This window comes from Micropterus salmoides, unplaced genomic scaffold (genome assembly GCF_014851395.1).
Source record: "Micropterus salmoides isolate LMB-PRFRI ecotype aquatic unplaced genomic scaffold, ASM1485139v1 Ms_hic_scaffold_20, whole genome shotgun sequence".
Lineage (NCBI taxonomy): Eukaryota > Metazoa > Chordata > Actinopteri > Centrarchiformes > Centrarchidae > Micropterus > Micropterus salmoides.
Window position 1 is genome coordinate 666,613 of NW_024041151.1, and position 18,944 is coordinate 685,556.

An 18,944-nucleotide genomic window follows, 5' to 3' on the forward strand; every position below is an offset into this window, starting at 1 on the left:
AGACTTGACTCAGACTCGAGGTGCGGCACTCGTGAACAATGTTTATTTATAGGAAGCGTCTGATGAGCGTGCCGTTATTCCTCCCTGCGTTACCTAGAACCTTCCTACGTAACACGTAGCATCAGCTGCGCGCGGCAGCACGTGAGAGAGGACAACAAACAGCTGCAGCTGCTGAGCCGTTCATCATAAACTTTGGCTTTAAAACGCCTCCCTTTCCTCTTCGCTGCTGAGGGACAAACTGCAGACGTTCATTATGCTTTGTAAATGACAGAGTCTGCAACCAATCAGGACCAGGATCAGAGTCCGATACGTACCTACCCTTTCTGTTTCAGTCTCACCGATGTCTGGCGACTGGCTGTCGTGTTTTGCACTTCAGGGCCACCGTAGCTATTGCGTGATACATTAAATTAACTGATTTTACTTACTGACTTTTTGACATTTTATTCATCCTCCACATGATCACACCATCCTTCCATATAACATTAGGTTAGGTTAACTTCTGCTTGGAACACAGCGCAGAGTTGCTTCATGAAAACATCACAAAGACATGGACAAGAACCTGAGAAGCATCGACACGTCGCACTTCACAAGAGGAAAATATCAACACAGAAGGAAAAGGTCACTGTTGACAACACAGTTCCATGGATTAAAGTGCAAGTGTGGTGGTTGCACATTGCTCCACTGAACTGAAGTTTGTGTTAAGGTGCTAGTATGTTGATGGAACGTGCGCTGTTGCACCAGGATCACAAGTAAAGTGATGAAGGGCTCACATTTTTATTGCACACAGCACTATTTTACATTGTTCAGCAGCTTCATTGAGGCTGGCTCAATGATCAGTTTAGGTAACGTGTACCTGCTGCTGGTCAACTACCCATTATTTAAAGGTCCGACCTGCCCATTGCAAATCTTTCTTTGTAAGAACTACAACTGACAGCAAACACAAACATCTTTGTAACTTGTAACTCATTTTTATCAGGACGCCTTCAGCACCAACATAAACATGGGCTGTTCTCACTGGGGTCCATTCTGTTCTGTTCTGGTTAGTGACTTGTTACAAATAACGTCATTTACAAAATAAATAAAATAAAAAAGTAACTGGCACCTTTTCACGTTCCTTTTTTAAAACTGTAGCCTACTTTTACTCTTCACTCCAGTATTTTCTGTGGGCCAGTAATCTACTTTTAATTTCGCTACATTTTCCATTCATACCTTCATAATTTCACCAGTGTGTGATCTGCATTAGGCTTCATTAACCGAACGAGCTGTCAGCCAGGCTGTGCAGAAGAACGCCAGGTCTCCTCTGTGGTACAGAGACGGGCGCTTATCGCAGAGATGAATGAGCTGGGCAGATCAAACATTTAGAAAATCAGGCAGATACCTTTTCAGTTTAAGGCTTTATTGTTCTACTGAAACAACTGAAACCCAGTGAGCCACACCATGGACCTGCTGGCCTGTTGGAAATCAGCCTGCGTCGCTCTTTAACAAACCGGCTGGCGCATAAAAGCATCTTTGGTCTCTGCAGAGAAAATGTAAACTTCACACTGTAAGATCCAAGTCTGATGATCACTAGACTGATTCTGATAAATTAACAGTATCGTGTTGTTGAAAAGAGCATCGCTTTCCTTTGATAGATATCAGCCTGTTTTTTTCAAAGCCTACTGTTTAATAGCGATGTGTGTCCTGTTTACTCTGGGGGGCGTCCGACAGCTGGATTTAGCTGTTGGAGTGGTGAGGGTCTGGTTTCAGAGAGGCCCAAACCACTGTGACGGGGGGGCTCTAAATGTTTGTAACCTTAAAACGCACTTGGATTTCCCTCTTTGCGGTTACATTTTACTACTTGCAGACTTATTGTACTTATAAGGGGACAAACTGTGTCAGCTCTACAGTTTCTTTGGCTCAGACCCAAAGAAATGCAGCAGGCTTCCAGGAATTGTCCACAGGAACAGAACAGCTGCCATCAGCCTCCTGTTTCCACTTTTTAAATCTCTTTAACTTTGTTGGTTCCAAAGAAACCAAACTCTCCCAGCAAACCTCCTGAAAACCAAAGAGCAGCAGCGTGCTGGTCATCAAACCTTCAGCCTGTAAGAAGTGAAATGCAGCCAGAGGGATCAGAGCAGTCCTGCTCAGACCGCTTCAGACCTCTGCTCGGTCTTACCTGGAGGAGCTGCGTGGGGCGCGAGGCAAACCGCTTTCTCTCAGTCCACTGATCAGAGACAAAAACCCGCAGCTGGACACACAATCCGGAGAGGACGGGTCATCTGCACGGACCAATGAACGATCGGCTGCTGGGGAGGTGGGCGGGGCTTAGCGGCGGCTCGTCCGGGTCAGTAAGTGTATGAACTGTTTCTGAGGTCCAGGACCGGAACCTGGATCCAGATTAGACCTGCCTGGTTTCACACTTTGCTGGGAGAGACGGTGTAGCCTTCAAAATAAAAGCTGGCGTCTGCGCCGCTCTGACTGCGTTTCAAAATAAAAGCCTTGGCAGTGAAACAGTAAAAATGGAAGAAGAGAAGAAAGAAAGAAAACCCCTCAGTTTAAATTCAATAGACAAGCTTGGTGATTCTGTGAGAACAAGATAAAAAGAATAAAACAGGTTAAAGAGTAGATTGAAAGTGCAGCAGCAGCACATTGGAAGATATGAAGCTCAGAGCAAGTTCAACCGGAAAGACTATGGGATGGATTTAAAACGCTCTACTACACTAGCAGGCCAGCTGATTTGGCCTAAATGATAATAATGAGCGCATGTTACCGTGACAACGGCCGCACACAAAGGCAGACTGGGTGAAATGACCAGATGACTTCAGTTCTGAATCCTTTTAAATCAATGATCAGGTTTCTATCAGGGAGACTGGAGCTGATTATTGGCTACATGTTGGAGAAATCAGCAATTTAGCGGTTGGTTTCCTACCATTATTATGGAAACCATGACAACCAGTGGAATAACATCTTCTTCCCTCCATGATATATGACTGTAATATAAAGGAAGCTGCGAGCCTGAAGCCACAGCTGAAAGTTCAGCAGAAGCTTCAGCAGAGTCCAAAAGCTGCTGCTGATCCAGTGAAGACACTCTGAGCAAACTGATTTCATGAAGCTCACAGGAAGCTGCAGCACTCAGGATGCTTTCATGTAACTAAAGCTCAACATAAAGGATCAACATGTTTCCACATGAAATATCTGAACTAGTCATTCAGAGCACGAAGACACAGGAAGAAAGCAGCGTAGAAATCCATCAGAGGACATCAGCTTTCAGGACTCTTCACAAACACAGCAGCAGCTTTCTGTCTGACTTCTCTTCTGGAACGTCCTCTGTGCACACTGACAACATGAGAAACTGCTTTCTATGGAGATTTCTATTCTACATGTCAGTGAGGAGTTTACTGTCAACATCAGAGTCAGCAGGAATCAGCAGCCTTGGACTGACTGAGAGGAGCATTAGAGGAACCTTCAGAAAAAGGCCTTTCTCCTAAAATGTACATTTGATTCAATTCAAATTCATTTCTCAACTCTAGGTATTTCTTTTACTTTATATTATTTTACCCTGAGCATGGCCGTCTCCAAGATACAAAAAACCCCAATAAAACTCTTAAAAATAGTAGCTTCATGCTGAAATGTAGAGGGGAAAAAACACATTCCACAGGCTGTCCAACAGGAAATTGTAAATGACCTAAACTTTTTATTTTGTTTCTTTAAAGACCGTTAAAATACTTTTATTACTTACCATCTTCAAGAAAATGGGTTCAATATTTTGGAATGTCCTGAACTGAGAGAGGTGATACAGTCTAGTGATTTTTAAAAGTTAGATCTCCATACATGTTGAAAGAACATGAATTTAACGAGGACGATTTTGAGAAGCACAAAGGCACATGAGTATCATCTGACATGTATTGAAAACCCTGAGCACAAAGTGACATATGGAGTGAAATGGAAATATGTCCTTTTTTTATTCTTTGCAAAGGGTCAGACAGACATACAGAGTGCAACCAGTCTGCAGAGTGTAAGACAAAGAGCCAGAGGAGAAGCAGGTGACTTTATACTGTAAGGGTATTACGCAGCTATCCAAGGGAGGAAGGGAGTCGGGACCAGCTGTCCTGAGATGAAGGCCTATCAAGGACAGTCTGATAAGAAAACTCTCTAACGAGCATCTTTCCCATGAAAACTTCACCCAGCTGTAACATGATAAAATAATAAAATACCACACAGTGAAACACAGGTCTGTTCTGATGAAGCATGCGGGGTGAAACAGTAAACACCCCTACTTGACTGTTGACATCCTGTTGTAACTAACCTTGGGATCAAAATAGACAGTGATTTTAAAATTTGACAAATAAATGCGGTTGTGAAATCTAGTTTTTATCATCTTCGCCTTTTAGCTAAAGTCAAGTCACAAATCTCTGAGCAAGAGTCTGTGGTGGGAATTGCGTGTTTAAATAAACAGCTCAGGGAAACACTCGTCTTTCTGTGAATTTTATTCAAGTCTTCTGCAGAAGGACTCACAGCAAAACACATACGCTGTGTACATGTATGCTAGAATGAGTGAGGAGAGCTCTCTGAGCCTGTTATTTAACCAGCTTTAGGGTCAATCTTATCATCCCACAGAGACACATTGTCCTTGAAGTCTGGATACCACAGAGAACAGAGATATTTGGACTGTTACGTTTACACAGATTCAGAGCCACATCACAGATGAGTCTCCCTGAGTCACATGCAATATGTTTGGAATTCCCATTACAAGTCCAAGTCAAGTCTCAAGTCTTTGAGCTAGAGTCCAAGTCAAGTCTCAAGTCTTTGAGCTAGAGTCCAAGTCAAGTCTCAAGTCTTTGAGCTAGAGTCCAAGTCAAGTCTCAAGTCTTTCAGCTAGAGTCCAAGTCAAGTCTCAAGTCTTTCAGCTAGAGTCCAAGTCAAGTCTTAAGTCTCTCGTGGATATTTCGAATGCTGTATCACCTGTTGCTTTCAATCCAGGTTGCTTATAAAACTGCAGAGCTATAAGGAATTCTGTAACGTAACCTGTTTTGCATTTATAGAGCACAACCATGTAATTTACAATGAAATTATTGATGGCTTATTAAATACTGTAAGTCAACACACTCCGCAGACTCTTAAACCCAGTGTAACGTTAACTAAATAAAACTTTGACGTTGCATAATCAACAATAAACCTGTAACCTGTTTTTAACTTATAGAGCACAACCATGTAGCCTAATGTGCAATGTGTCTACAATTAATGACAGCTTATAACTACTGGAAGTCAACAAACCTGTTGACTCTCAAACCCAGTGTAAAGTTAACTAAATAAAACTGTAAGGTTACCTGATCAACAATAAACCTGTAACCTGTTTTTAACTTACAGAGCACAACCTGTGCAATGCAATCACTGACAGCTTAAACTACTGTAAGTCAACACACCACCAGACTCTCAAACCAGTGTAACGTTATAACTAAATAAAACTGTAAGGTTACCTGATCAACAATAAACCTGTAACCTCTTTCTAGCCAACGGTAATAATTAACATGATGGCAGCCAGCGGGATGTAAATAATTACTTTTATCAACCACCACAAGTTTGGCAATCGCTAATTCATCTTTTCATAACGAACGAAAGTCGGAGTTAACCTCTCGTAGATCGTAAGCAAGAAGCAAGCTAACGGGGGGACCGGTGTTTGCCCTGTATTCGGCGTGCCGCTGCTGCGGGGTGGGTAGCCACTCTGCTTGGGTGTCGCGCGGTTGTTGGTATCGGTGCGCGGGTGGTGATTTTTACTCGCGCGCTGTGCGGATGTGGTGGCGCTCGGTGCTTGGCTGCCTCTCTGTGTGTCCTGTGTGTGGGTCCGGGTTGGGGGGAGGGGCGGGCGGCGGGCATGGCGGTGGAGGTTGGTGGGGGGGGATGCTTGTGGTGGGTTTCGGTCCGGTGGTGAACGTGCAGTGTGGGTCACGGTGTAGCCGTGGGTGGGGTCTGTGGTCTCTCTGGCTGCGGGGGGGATGGGGCTGGCAGCGCATTACTTGGCTGTTGTGTGCCGCTAGTTAGATTTTTAGCGGGGTAGTGTTGATTGGCTCATCTGTAGGTCATTATTGGCTTGCGTGCTTGTCGGGGGTTGGGGGCATCGGGTGCGGGCCTGGACTGGGCTGGTGTGCGGCTCTGTCCTGTGTGCATGCTGTGCATCCTGATAATTGCGTTTCGGTTCTCTGAGGGGTCTGGCGACTGGTTGTTGGAGGGGTGGGGGACCGGGAAGAAGGGGTTGACGGGGTGGGTTGGGGGTGCGGGCTGGTCCTTTTTGAGCTTGTTGGGGGGTGTCTCCTCTGGATTTTAGTGCCCGGACTGGATGCTTGGTGGTCGTGCCGGGATCCTGTGTATGGAGGGATTGTGCTTTGGGGTGTGTCGATGGTTGCTTCGCAGTCGCGTCGCGGCCCTCTGGATTGTGGTCGCGTTGAGTCCTAGGGGCTAGGTGGATCTGCTGACTCCCTAGGGCTGAGGGGCTGTTACTGCTCTTTGGTGACGGTGGGGGTTTGTGTGTGGGATGCTTCGCTGCTAGGGAGGGAAGGGCGCGGGGGTGGGGGTCTTCTGGCCTGACCTGGCCTGAGTGGCATTGCCTCCTGGGTGTGGGCCGACCTTTGGGTCTGGGCTGTTGGGCCGTTCTGTCCTTGGGCGGGGTCGTTGCTGCTCCGGACCTGCTCCCTTGTAGGGGGGGGGGTTGTGCCAGCTCCGATGGCCTGGTGGTGCTCGGAGTGCTCCTGATTGTGGGGGAGCAGTGAGGTGGGGGGGGTGGCAGTGGGGCTACCGGAGGGGCCCCAGCGAGGACGGGGGATTGTTGGACTTTGGGTTGGGGCTGCACTGACCTGCCTCAGGAGTGTGTGGGGGTCTGGGGCACGGGGCTTTGGAGCCTCTGGGTCTGGGGCGGGTCTGCGCGCTGGGGGGGCTGGGGTTGGGCGGGGTTGTCACTGACTCTGGGGTGCTGCCGGTGCTAGAGGGGGCTCTTGCTATAGGCCCTGGGCTGGGAGGGACCTGCTACAACTACCCTCCTGCTTAGGGGGGTGGGGGACGGGACTGAATAAATGATGGGGCCAGTCAGGAATCTGGTCTTCTAGCCTCCCTATGACCTCCTTCACCTTTCCCCCTTTGGTCATGTCTCACAACATACACCCTTGTGACCCTGGGGGGCGGGCAGCCTGCAGGGCGTTTGGGGGGTGGGGCTGCTTTATTGCGGCCTCGCACTTCTTCCTCCCTCACTGCCTGCCCCTCAATTTTAATTACACATTAGACACAGAGGGCTTGGGGGGTGGGAGGGGCACGATGGGAGGCTCCACTACCTGACAGTTGTGGGGTGCCTGTGTCACAACTACCCTCCAATTTTAGTTGCACCTTAGTTACCACACACCTTATCTTTACTGCACCATACAACACTTCACAATCCAAGACACAAAACAATACATTTACAGAGGCAGGCAGAGGGGTTGAAGGAGTGGGGGAGATTCTCATTGGCCTCGTGTCCTACCCCTGGAGCCCCGGGCGTCGGGGGTGCTGTGGGGTTGGTGAAGGCCTTGCCTGATCTGGGGTGGGCTGGGGGGGGTCGGGGTTCCCCTGGCGTGGGGGCCCGCCCTTGACCTAGGGTTCTGGGGACTCGGGCTTGTGGCCTTTGCTCATTTCAAAATAAAAAACTGTTAAAATTCAAAACCTGATACGGATAACTGAGCTTGAGTGTTTTGCTGTCTTCCTTTTGGAGAGAAAGGGAGGGGAAGGAGTTGTCCTGGCCAAGGAGTTCTTTCCCTCTACTGCTGGGCTGATGACTCGGGTGGAAACCAGAGGCTTTGTCCAAAGCCCTCAAATTGTCTTCAAAAGTCTTCAGTCTTTGTCGCAGTTGAAAAGGAGAAAATCTTCCGAGTCCGATGATTCTTCAGTTGTCTTGGCTGTTATGGTTATCCTCCGTGGCATGATCTGTTGAAACTTTGCTGAAGAAATCTCTGAAGCGTTCCCTAGTTGTTTGCTGTTCAAATCCCCATCTCTTGTCTTGGGCTCTTGGTCCGGTGCGGTGATGGTCTTGCTCCGAGTCCGATGGCTCTTGACATCCGCCGAGGAATAAACCCGATCTCTTTCTTGCTTCTCTTTATATATCCTACTCCGTGGCTGATTTCTTTGTCATATCAGCCACCACCCTTATCCTGTCTACGTGACTACTGGCACATAGATTGTTCATTTGTTTCAGAGATCTCCTTGTTTGGTCCACTTATTTCCCCTGCTGACCCTTCTCTCTCAATGACTCACAGTCATGAGGCTGTCACACTCAGTCCAGTATTTCAACATGTCTTAACATATTCCTTCAATCACATCTATCATTACATGCACATTTCCAATCAATACTATCAAATCATGACATTTCATACCATAGTTATTCATTTTTCATTTCTTTAGTAATTCCTTTATAATACGTCTAATACATCATTCTACTGATTGCTATACTTATCACACTTAACACATCACATTCATTTGGAAAGTACCTGATTCTCCTCTTGGTTATTTTGTTTCTTATAGTCTCTTGTGTTATTCAGTCAGAAAGTACCTCGCAGTCCCATGGCCTTTAATGGGCCTTTTAGAGTGCTGTTAGTGCGCAGGGATCTCAATCTACTTGACAACAGGAAAACAGAACGGTGGAAGAAACAAAATGAAAAATAACCAGGACACTCACCGTCAGCCGGGCTGCCACCACAACACGCTGTTGTTGGGGAATTTCTGGGAATTCCAGAGTTAAAACAAATGCCATGTTTATTGTGAAAGGACTCACAAAATACTTCAAACTCTATATTGATGTTAAAATGTATCTCTACAATAACTAAGGTTAGGTACCGTTTCACATTTTACGATACCAGTACAAAAACCAGTACCCTTAAAGTGATACTGATACCAATTGAGTACTTCATTTGATACCTTGCATTAAATACCCCCTGCTGAAGCGATAGTAGTTTAGTAGTAGTTTATCATTATTTTTATTGTTATTATGGACAAGAAGGTCATCTATTTTATTTTTCTTGTTTCAATTCAATTAAATTTTATTTATATAGCACCAAATCACAACCACAGATGCAACAGCTGATGGCGTTCCACCATCGTGGTATCACAGATGAGAATAGCCGGGACTGGGATTGCTTTGTTTGATGGGGATGGCAAAGCCAGGCGGCGTTCGTTGGAGGAGCATAGTGGCCGAGAAGGAACGTAACTATGTTTTATGGAATTTAGTAGATGGGTGCAGACCCAGTAGTCACTCTGTATGCAAGCATTAGTGACTTGAATCTGATTCTGGAGGCCACGGGGAGCCAGTGGAGGTCACTGAGTAATCGAGTGACATGAGTCCTTTTGGGCTGATCAAAAACCAGACGTGCTGCTGCGTTCTGAACCAGCTGGGTGGCGTACTGAGTGAGGTAGGGCCTGATTTTCCTTATGTTGTATAGAGCAAAGTGGCATGACCGAGAGACAGCAGCAACATGGTCTGAAAAGGACAGCTGGTTATCAATCATGACACCCAAGTTTCTCACCACCCTGGTTTGAGTGATGGTTGAGGAGTCAATTTGTAGATTGATGTTATGGTGGATAGATTGCTTGGCTGGAATGACCAAGAGTTCAGTCTTAGAGAGGTTTAGTTGAAGGTGGCAAGCCTTCATCCATGCAGATATGTCCCGAGAGACAGTCCGTGATCTGTGCCGAGACGGTGGGATCGTCTGGCGGGAAGGATAGGTAGAGTTGCAAATCGTCCGCGTAGCAGTGATAAAAGAAATCTGTGAGAGCGAATGATGTGGGAGGAGGATAACTGTCCTTGCCACCACACATTGTAGGAACGCCCTGAGAGGTAGGATTCGAACCACAGGAGTGTTTTACTCGAGATGCCCATTGCTGAGAGAGTGGTTGACTGTGTCAAAGGCAGCTGATAGGTCAAGCAGGATAAGAATCGAGTATTGGGCTGCAGTTTTAGCTGACCTTAGGGCTTCTGTTACACACAGAAGAGCCGTTTCAGTAGAGTGGCCACTGATATGGATCTAGGAGGTCATTCCGTGAGAGGAATTCTGAGACCTGTTTGATTACTGCCCGTTTAATAGTTTAGATAAAAATGGTAGAAGAGACACTGAGTTCTCAACTTGAGTTGGGTCAAGTGAGGGCTCTTTGAGCAAGGGTGTAACCCGAGCCCTTTTGAAAGTGGTAGAGCAGAGGAAAAGATGTAGTAGGACTGCTACAATGGTTGAGTTTGAGTGTTTTAGAGAATTGGCTAGTTATAGCCTCCACTTTACCTGTGAAGAAGGCAGCAAAGGTATCAGAAGACAATGTTTGTGGGTGGTGGAGGTGGAGGAGGATTTGGTAGCGCTTTAAAAGTGGAAAATAACTTCCTTGAGTCAGTGGCACTGCTTATTCTGTCATTATAGAACGCAGTTTTGGTAGCACTGACGCTTGTTGAGAAGGAGGATAGGAGCAATTGGTAGCCCTTAAGGTCGGCGGGGTTTTTGGTTTTTCGCCATTTTCTTTCAGCGGCTCTGAGATTAGTACGGAGCCTATGGATGGTATCAGTTAGCCACGGGTGGGGCTGGTTTGGGCGAGCAGGCTTGGTGGATAGAGGACACAGGCTATCCAGGCAAGAGCTTAGTGTGGAGCACAGAGATTGTGTGGCATCATTGACCTCAAGTGAGGAAATGTGTTGAGGGAAGGTAGAGCAGAAGCTACCACTGAGGCAAAGTGAGCGGGAGACAGGTTACGGAGGTAGCGGCGGTGTGAGACCAACGGTGCTGGAACAATGGGCTGTTCCTGTAGGCAAACCGTGAACTGAATGAAATAGTGGTCTGACACATGTAGAGGTGTGACTGTTAGGCACTCGGTGGCACAGTTTCGGACAAGAACGAGGTCAAGCACCTTGCCAGCTTTGTGGGTCGGGGGGCTGAGAATCCGTGTTAGACCAAAGGACTGAATCAGAGACAGGAAGTTTGCTGAGTTCGAAAAGTGAATGTTCATGTCACCGAGGACAAGTAGGGGACAGTCATACTCTGGTATTGAAGACAGCAGTGTGTCTAGCTCCTCCACAAAGTTACCCTTTTGTCCTGGTGGACGGGTGTATGACAATCACAGAGACCTTTATCGGAGCGGACACAAAGACAGCATGGTATTTAAAGAAGGTAAAGAAGGCATATTGATTCGGGGGAAGCAGCTGTGTGAATTTCCATTTGTTGGAAATTAAGAACCCAGTCTTTCACCCTCACCCCCCTCCCAGACGGTCGGGGTGTGAGGGTGAAAGACTAATTGGTGGACAGCGCAGCGGGGGTAGCAGAGTTTTCTGGTTTGATCCAAGTCTCAGTGAGCGCCAGTAGCCCAAGAGATAATGTGTTAGCATAAGCAGTGATGAAGTCAGCTTTGTTGACTGCCGACTGGCAGTTCCATGACCCAACAGAGAAGTAAACAGATGTGGGTGGTGTTGTTTTAAAGGCTTGAGGAGTGCCTGATTTCTGTGCCTGATGGCATGATACCTCTTGCGTGCACCGGAGACAATAGGAATAATATAGTAGCACATGGCCCGAGTGTAGTTGTAGCCGGCAGCTTTAGGTGAGTAGGTGTGCCTTGGGAAAGGAAAAGCTACTCTCAGTGGACTCGCACAGGTAGACTCGCTGGTCTTCACCCAAGGAGCAGACGCCTACGCTGACGCTTCAGTGGTAGGTTTCACTGAAGTAGTTTAAGTCTAATTGCACATAGGTGTTGGGCATTAAGACTGATTGCACCCAGCTGAGATTGCCCTCCGGATTAACAAGACAAAAGTTTGGTTTCAGTGGGTGGGACACACACCCAGTTGTTTGATCTTGCTCAGCCAGCCTTCAGATTCTAGTGGATTGCTCAGTAAAAGTACAAAGAAATAGCACCTCAAGAGTAGGAAGGATAGAGTAAAGTATTACCTCACTGCTGCAAACTCTTATTTGCCCCACAAATCAGTTAGTTTAATCAATCAGTGTCAAATCTAAGGGTGAACTCTCCATCCAGTGGCCTGGCTCCAATAGTAACACACACACATTCCTGTGATTAAAGTGAAACTTTATTAGCTAACCAAAGTGAATACAAAGTCAGTGTAAATATAGGAATATCAAGGAAAATAAACAACAATAACAAAAAACAACCAGAATGCACTCAACGGGATATAGCACAGAAGTGGGCCTAGGCTAACATTTTGAATTGAGTTTCCTATTGTGGAAAGAATACGATTCTAATTGAATAAGGGAACGAATGGATGCAAGTTATATGGTGATAACGGTGTTAAAGGCTCAAAGGCCATTGGTTTCAGGACTAAAGGCTTAAGGACACCAACTTGATCACAGATGTACAGGTAATTTGCCTTACTGCTTTGTTGGTTTTCCCAGCCGGTATGGTGGTATGGACGGCACACAACTAGCTTGGTTCTAGACGTTCACAGCTTGCTTGGTACGCCGTACGGCCAGGACAGAGTCTTTGGAAAGCGGGTTTGTCCCGGGGGTCCGTGCTCCTCGGCTGGTAGCTGGAACTCTGCAGTGGATTGCTGGGCTGTTGGTTGTCCTTTCTTGGTTAATTACTGTGGCGTAACCTACTCACGTGGTTGACCTCCGAACTTCGTTTGTCGGGAGTAGTGGAAGTTAATTTGAACTGAAATGAAAGCTTAAGAAACTTACTTGTTCCTGAATTAAAAATTGCGTGACTTAAACAGTCTGATAACTTTAAACAAACAAAACAAAAGGTAAATTCACAGTGGGTTGGTAGGAAGGCTTTGTCCCTCCTAGTTTCTGTGTTCTAATTTAATCTCTTTCCACAATATCAACTCTTTTCTTAAATATCATCAACAGTTATACAGTTTCTGAGCATTTGATAAAAGGAAAGGAAAAGCTATTGTGTTAATCGTCATAACAATTTAGAATTGTTACAGTTCATAGTGATCATAGCTGAAGAAAGAAAGCCTTAACTAAATACTTCCAGGATAATATTGATTGTTACACATTCTTACTTAAAAATATATATAAGAAGGTATTTGAAACATGTCATCAGTTAAACCATAAAACACAGACAGTGATATATACACAGGATAATAAGGAAAAATGTAGAGAACACTTTAAATGGACCTTCTTTATGATTCCTTTAACTCTTCAATATAGTTTCTAAAGAACAACATGGTAATAAACTACTCAAAATTGAAGAGGCGAGGGCCACTAATTAACTTAAAGAGTATCAAACTAAACAGAACAAGACAAGTTTATAAGGCAAAGACATTATAACATTCTTTGTTCACAAGGTTTGAATTTTGGGCTGTTCTCTTTTCTTTGGCATCTGGCATTCTTATCAGTTCGCACATCAGCGCAAATAAAGGAGGCCGTCTTTGTTGTGTGTGACTGTGTGTGATGTGTGTGTGTTAGGTCTTAGTTTATGGTCTCTGTCCATTTTAGAGGTACTGACAGCCTGGTTCAGGGTGAGGTTACATCTCTGGACAAGGTTAAATTGTCATTTCAACAGGCATGAGTAGAGTCAGTTATCTTCACTTCCCCGGAGATGGTGGTTTTATGGTTGAAACTTCCCAACCAGCACTCAGAGTTGAAATAAGGCTTTTTGATGTGGCAGGCCTTTCACCCCCCTCCTCTTCTGGGGGTCTGGGGGGCCTGCAGTCAGGGCACCTGCTTGATGGGTGATAACTCACAGCACTTTTCATAAAGAGCAGGTCTAGACCGTACTCTATGATGCTATTTACAGAAGCCCAACAGTTCCCACCAAGAGCAGCACTAGGCGACAGAGGCAAGGAAAAACTTCCATTTAAGAGGCAGAAACCTCGAGCAGAACCATGGCTCAGGGTGGGCGGCCATCTGCCTCGACCTTGGTGGGGGGGAATTACAGAATTTCTGGATTCTAGAATTCTCCAGAATCAGGTCCAAGTCCCTGCATGTCCCATCCAATGCTGCATACAGAGCTCCTACTGGGTCTGCACCATCTACCTAAACTCCATAATCCAAGCCTACGTTCCTTCTGGGCCACTGCGCTCCTCCAATGAACGCCGCCTGGCTCTGCCATCCCTTCACACAAAGCGACCTCAGTCCCTGTTCTCATCTGTGACACCACGATGGTGGAACGAGCATGCCATCAGAGCAGGGGCGTCCCTCTCTGACTTCAAGAAACTCCTGAAAACTCTGCAGAGAACATTTCCTGATAACACCTCTCACCTGTAAAGGCTCGTGCAGACTACACGACTTTCAGTGTCGCCTACAATTCTCTTGTATTGATTGCACTTTTTAGTAGGCATTTACCCCACTGATGCCATACGTGCCATTAGCTAGTACTAGTATGTATTGTCAGTTTTAGATCTCGTCCTGTATACGTAGATCCTTTGTTGACGCTTGTATGTTGTTCCTCAAATGTAAGTTGCTTTGGATAACAGTGTTTGCTAAATGAGTAAATGTAGAGATTGACCTCAGCCTGCAGATTCAGTAAGACATCATTCTTTGAAGATTTTGTAGAGGAGTCTGGATGTTTTTTTGCTTCACGCTGCAGCTCGTAGTCCTCCTCTTCACTGTCCTGTAAACTGGGAGAGTGCCTTCTTCATCTGATCAAACTTATGAACGGCATTCTGACACTGATCAGCTGACTTGAGGATGGAGGTTCTGAACTTTCTGTCCCCTTCAGGGGTCGCAGTGAGTCTGAAGAACTTCAAAAAGAGCATCAGCAGTGCACCTTTCCTCTCCATCACTGTAACAGCTACAGCCAAAGCTCTCACACTCCCTCGTTTCAGTTCATTCACTCGTCTGAGGATCCTCTGAAACTCCTCCATGTCTGACAGAGTGTTCTCAGCCTGAACTGCAGCTGATTCTTCCTCCAACCGTTCACACGTTGTCTTTATTTCTTCCAGCTCGTTCTTCAGCGGTTCAACAATCTCCAGGAATTCTTTCCCCAGCTTTTCTACTTCCTCTGCACTTCCATTCTCTTTCATTGTTTTTAATATGTTTGCACCAACAACATTAAATCCTCCTGCTGCTGCTGCTACTGCTGCTGCTGCTGCTGCTGCTGCTGCTGCTGCTCTAGCAGGTCCTGCTGCTGCTGCTGCTGCTGCTGCTGCTATTCCTGCCACAGCAACAGCTGCTGCTGCAGCTGCTACTACTGCTGCTACAGCTCCTCTTGCTGCTGCAGCGGCTGCTGCTACTACTGCTACTAATGCTGCTGCTGCTGTTCCTGCTGTTGCTCCTGCTACTGTTGCTGCTGCTGCAGCGGCTGCTGCTACTACTGCTACTAATGCTGCTGCTGCTGTTCCTGCTGTTGCTCCTGCTACTGCTGCTGCTGCTACTACTGCTGCTGCTGCCGCTACTACTGTTGCTGCTGCTGCAGCGGCTGCTGCTACTACTGCTACTAATGCTGCTGCTGCTGTTCCTGCTGTTGCTCCTGCTACTGCTGCTGCTGCTACTACTGCTGCTGCTGCCGCTACTACTGTTTGCTGCTGCTGCTGCTGCTCCTGCTACTGCAATAGCTCCTGCTTCTGCTCCTCTTGCCACTGCAGCGGCTGCTGCTACTCCTACTGTTGTTGTTTCATCTGTTACTGTTACCAGTGCTTGTAATGCTGCTGCTACTTCGGCTGCTACTGCTCCTGCTGCTACTGCTACAGCTGCTAGTGCTCCAGGTTTTACTGTCCCTACTGCCCCTGCAATTACTGCCACTGCTGCTCCTACTGCTCCTATTATTACTGCTCCTGGTGCTTCTACTCCTACTATTACAAATACTGTTCCTGCTAATGCTGCTCTTACTGCTGCTCCTCTTATTCTTGCCTCATCTGTTACTGTTACCAGTGCTTCTAATGCTGTTGTTACTCCTGCTGCTACTGCTCCTGCTGCTACTGCTCCTGCTGCTACTGCTCCAGGTTCTACTGCTCCTGCTGCTCCTGCTCCTACTGCTACTGCTGCTCCTAATGCTCCAACTATTAGTGCCTCTGATGCTTCTACTACTGCTACTAAAACCACTCCTGCTCCTACTGCTCCTACGGCTCCTACTGCTGCTGCTCCTGCTACCACTGCTCCTGCTGCTGCTGCTCCTGCTGCTACTGCTTTTGCTGCTCCTACTGCTGCTTCTACTGCTCGTACCGATACTGTCACACGTGTTGTTACTACTGCTACTACTACTGCTGCTACTGCTACTAGAACTGGTCCTGCTGCTGATGTTGCTGCTGCTCCTGCTACTACTACTACTACTACTGCTGGTACTAAAACTGGTCCTACTGCGGTCGTTGCTGCTGCTCCTGCTACTACTACTGCTGCTGCTGCTCTTCTTACAAATGCTGCTGTGCTTGCTGCTACTGCTGCTGGTGGTACTAATGCTGCTTTTCCTACTGCTGCTGGTACTACTGCTGCTTCTGTTACTGCTGGTGGTGGTACTACTGCTGCTACTGCTGCTGGTACCACTGCTGCTTCTGCTACTGCTGCTGGTGGTACTACTGCTGCTGGTACTACTGCTGCTGCTCTTCTTACAAATGCTGCCGTATTTGCTGCTGCTGCTCTTACAAATGCTGCTGTGCTTGCTGCTGCTCTTCTTACAAATGCTGCTGTGCTTGCTGCTGCTGCTCTTACAAATGCTGCTGTGTTTCCTCCTGCTGCTGCTGCTCTTTCAAATGCTGCTGTGCTTGCTGCTGCTGCTGCTGCTGCTGCTACTCTTCTTACAAATGCTGCCGTGCTTGCTGCTGCTTCTGCTGCTGCTCTTCTTACAAATGCTGCCGTGCTTGCTGCTGCAGCTGCTCCTCTTCTTACAAATGCTGCCGTGCTTGCTGCTGCAGCTGCTCCTCTTCTTACAAATGCTGCCGTGCTTGCTGCTGCTTCTGCTGCTGCTCTTCTTACAAATGCTGCCGTGCTTGCTGCTGCAGCTGCTCCTCTTCTTACAAATGCTGCCGTGCTTGCTGCTGCAGCTGCTCCTCTTCTTACAAATGCTGCCGTGCTTGCTGCTGCTTCTGCTGCTCCTCTTCTTACAAATGCTGCCGTGCTTGCTGCTGCTTCTGCTGCTGCTCTTCTTACAAATGCTGCCGTGCTTGCTGCTGCTGCTCTTACAAATGCAGCCGTGCTTGCTGCTGCTTCTGCTGCTGCTCTTCTTACAAATGCTGCCGTGCTTGCTGCTGCTGCTCTTACAAATGCAGCCGTGCTTGCTGCTGCTTCTGCTGCTGCTCTTCTTACAAATGCTGCCGTGCTTGCTGCTGCTTCTGCTGCTGCTCTTCTTACAAATGCTGCTGTGCTTGCTCCTGCTGCTGCTGCTCTTTCAAATGCTGCTGTGCTTGCTGCTGCTGCTGCTACTCTTCTTACAAATGCTGCTGTGCTTGCTGCTACTGCTGCTGGTACTACTGCTGCTGGTACTACTGCTTCAGCTGCTCTTCTTACAAATGCTGCCGTGCTTGCGGCTGCTCGTACTACTGCTGCTTCTGCTACTGCTGCTCTTCTTACAAATGCTGCTGTGCTTGCTGCTGCTGCTGCTCTTCTTACAAATGCTGCCGTGCTCGCTGCTTCTGCTCTTCTTACAAATGCTGCCGTGCTTGCTGCTGCTCTTCTTACAAATGCTGCCGTGCTTGCTGCTGCTGCTGCTGCTACTCTTCTTACAAATGCTGCTGTGCTTCCTCCTGCTGCTGCTACTCTTCTTACAAATGCTGCTGTGCTTGCTGCTGCTGCTGCTCTTCTTACAAATGCTGCCGTGCTTGATGCAGCTTCTGCTGCTGCTCTTCTTACAAATGCTGCTGTGCTCGCTGCTTCTGCTCTTCTTACAAATGCTGCCGTGCTTGCTACTGCTCTTCTTACAAATGCTGCCGTGCTTGCTGCTGCTGCTGCTGCTACTCTTCTTACAAATGCTGCTGTGCTTCCTCCTGCTGCTGCTACTCTTCTTACAAATGCTGCTGTGCTTGCTGCTACTGCTGCTGGTACTACTGCTGCTGGTACTACTGCTTCAGCTGCTCTTCTTACAAATGCTGCTGTGCTTGCGGCTGCTCGTTCTACTGCTGCTTCTGCTACTGCTGCTCTTCTTAAAAATGCTGCTGTGCTTGCTGCTGCTCTTCTTACAAATGCTGCCATGCTTGATGCAGCTTCTGCTGCTGCTCTTCTTACAAATGCTGCCGTGTTTGCTGCTGCTGCTCTTACAAATGCTTCTGTGCTTGCTGCTGCTGCTGCTGCTGCTCTTCTTACAAATGCTGCTGTGCTTGCTCCTGGTACTACTGCTGCTTCTGCTACTGCTGCTTTTGCTACTGCTGCTGGTACTACTGCTGCTTCTGCTGCTGGTACTACCGCTGCTTCTGCTGCTCTTCTTACAAATGCTGCTGTGCTTGCTGCTGCTGCTGCTACTCTTCTTACAAATGCTGCTGTGCTTGCTGCTGCTGTTGCTGCTGTGCTTGCTGCTGCTGCTCCTCTTATTACTGCTGCTTCTGCTGCTGCTGCTACTCTTACAAATGCTGCTGCTACTGCTCTTACAAATGCTGCTGCTACTGCTGCTGCTGCTGCTCCTACTGCTGCTTCTACTGCTGGAACTGATACTGCCACAGGTGTTATTACTACTGCTACTACTACTGCTGCTGCTTCTAGTAGAACTGGTCCTGCTACTGCTGTTGCTGCTGCTCCTGCTATTGCTGCTGTTACTGCTACTGGTACAGCTGCTGCTGCTGCTGCAACTGGTGCTGCTCTTCTTACAAATGCTGCTGTGCTTGCTGCTACTGCTGCTGGTACTGCTGCTGCTCCTGCTACTACTGCTGCTGCCACTGACTTTTGTCTTTTGCCTTCTCTTACTGCAGCTGCTGCTACTTGAGCTACTACTGCTCCTAACACTAATGCCCCAGCTGCTACTGCTCCTGCTACTAATAAGCTCACCCCTAAAGTAAACAAAACCACAAAGATCATGAATCCAAGTCCTCCATTAACAGCCCCTGTTGATCTGACTGCATCTGTTTCCTGCTGCATCTGTTTTACTTCAGCAGGGATCTTCTGAAA

The 18,944-nt window shown here is 47.3% G+C and overlaps 1 protein-coding gene across 1 annotated transcript; it reads right to left on the reverse strand.

Annotated features, from left to right (window-relative positions):
* Positions 1-15,445: 15,445 nt before the first annotated feature.
* On the reverse strand, positions 15,446-17,907 carry LOC119914921 (uncharacterized protein DDB_G0271670-like; the record flags this gene model as incomplete). The annotated part of the gene is made up of 2 exons (XM_038734464.1): positions 15,446-16,384; positions 17,342-17,907. Coding segments are annotated over 2 exons (1,182 nt in total), but the record flags the coding sequence as incomplete, so codon positions are not given.
* Positions 17,908-18,944: the final 1,037 nt, after the last annotated feature.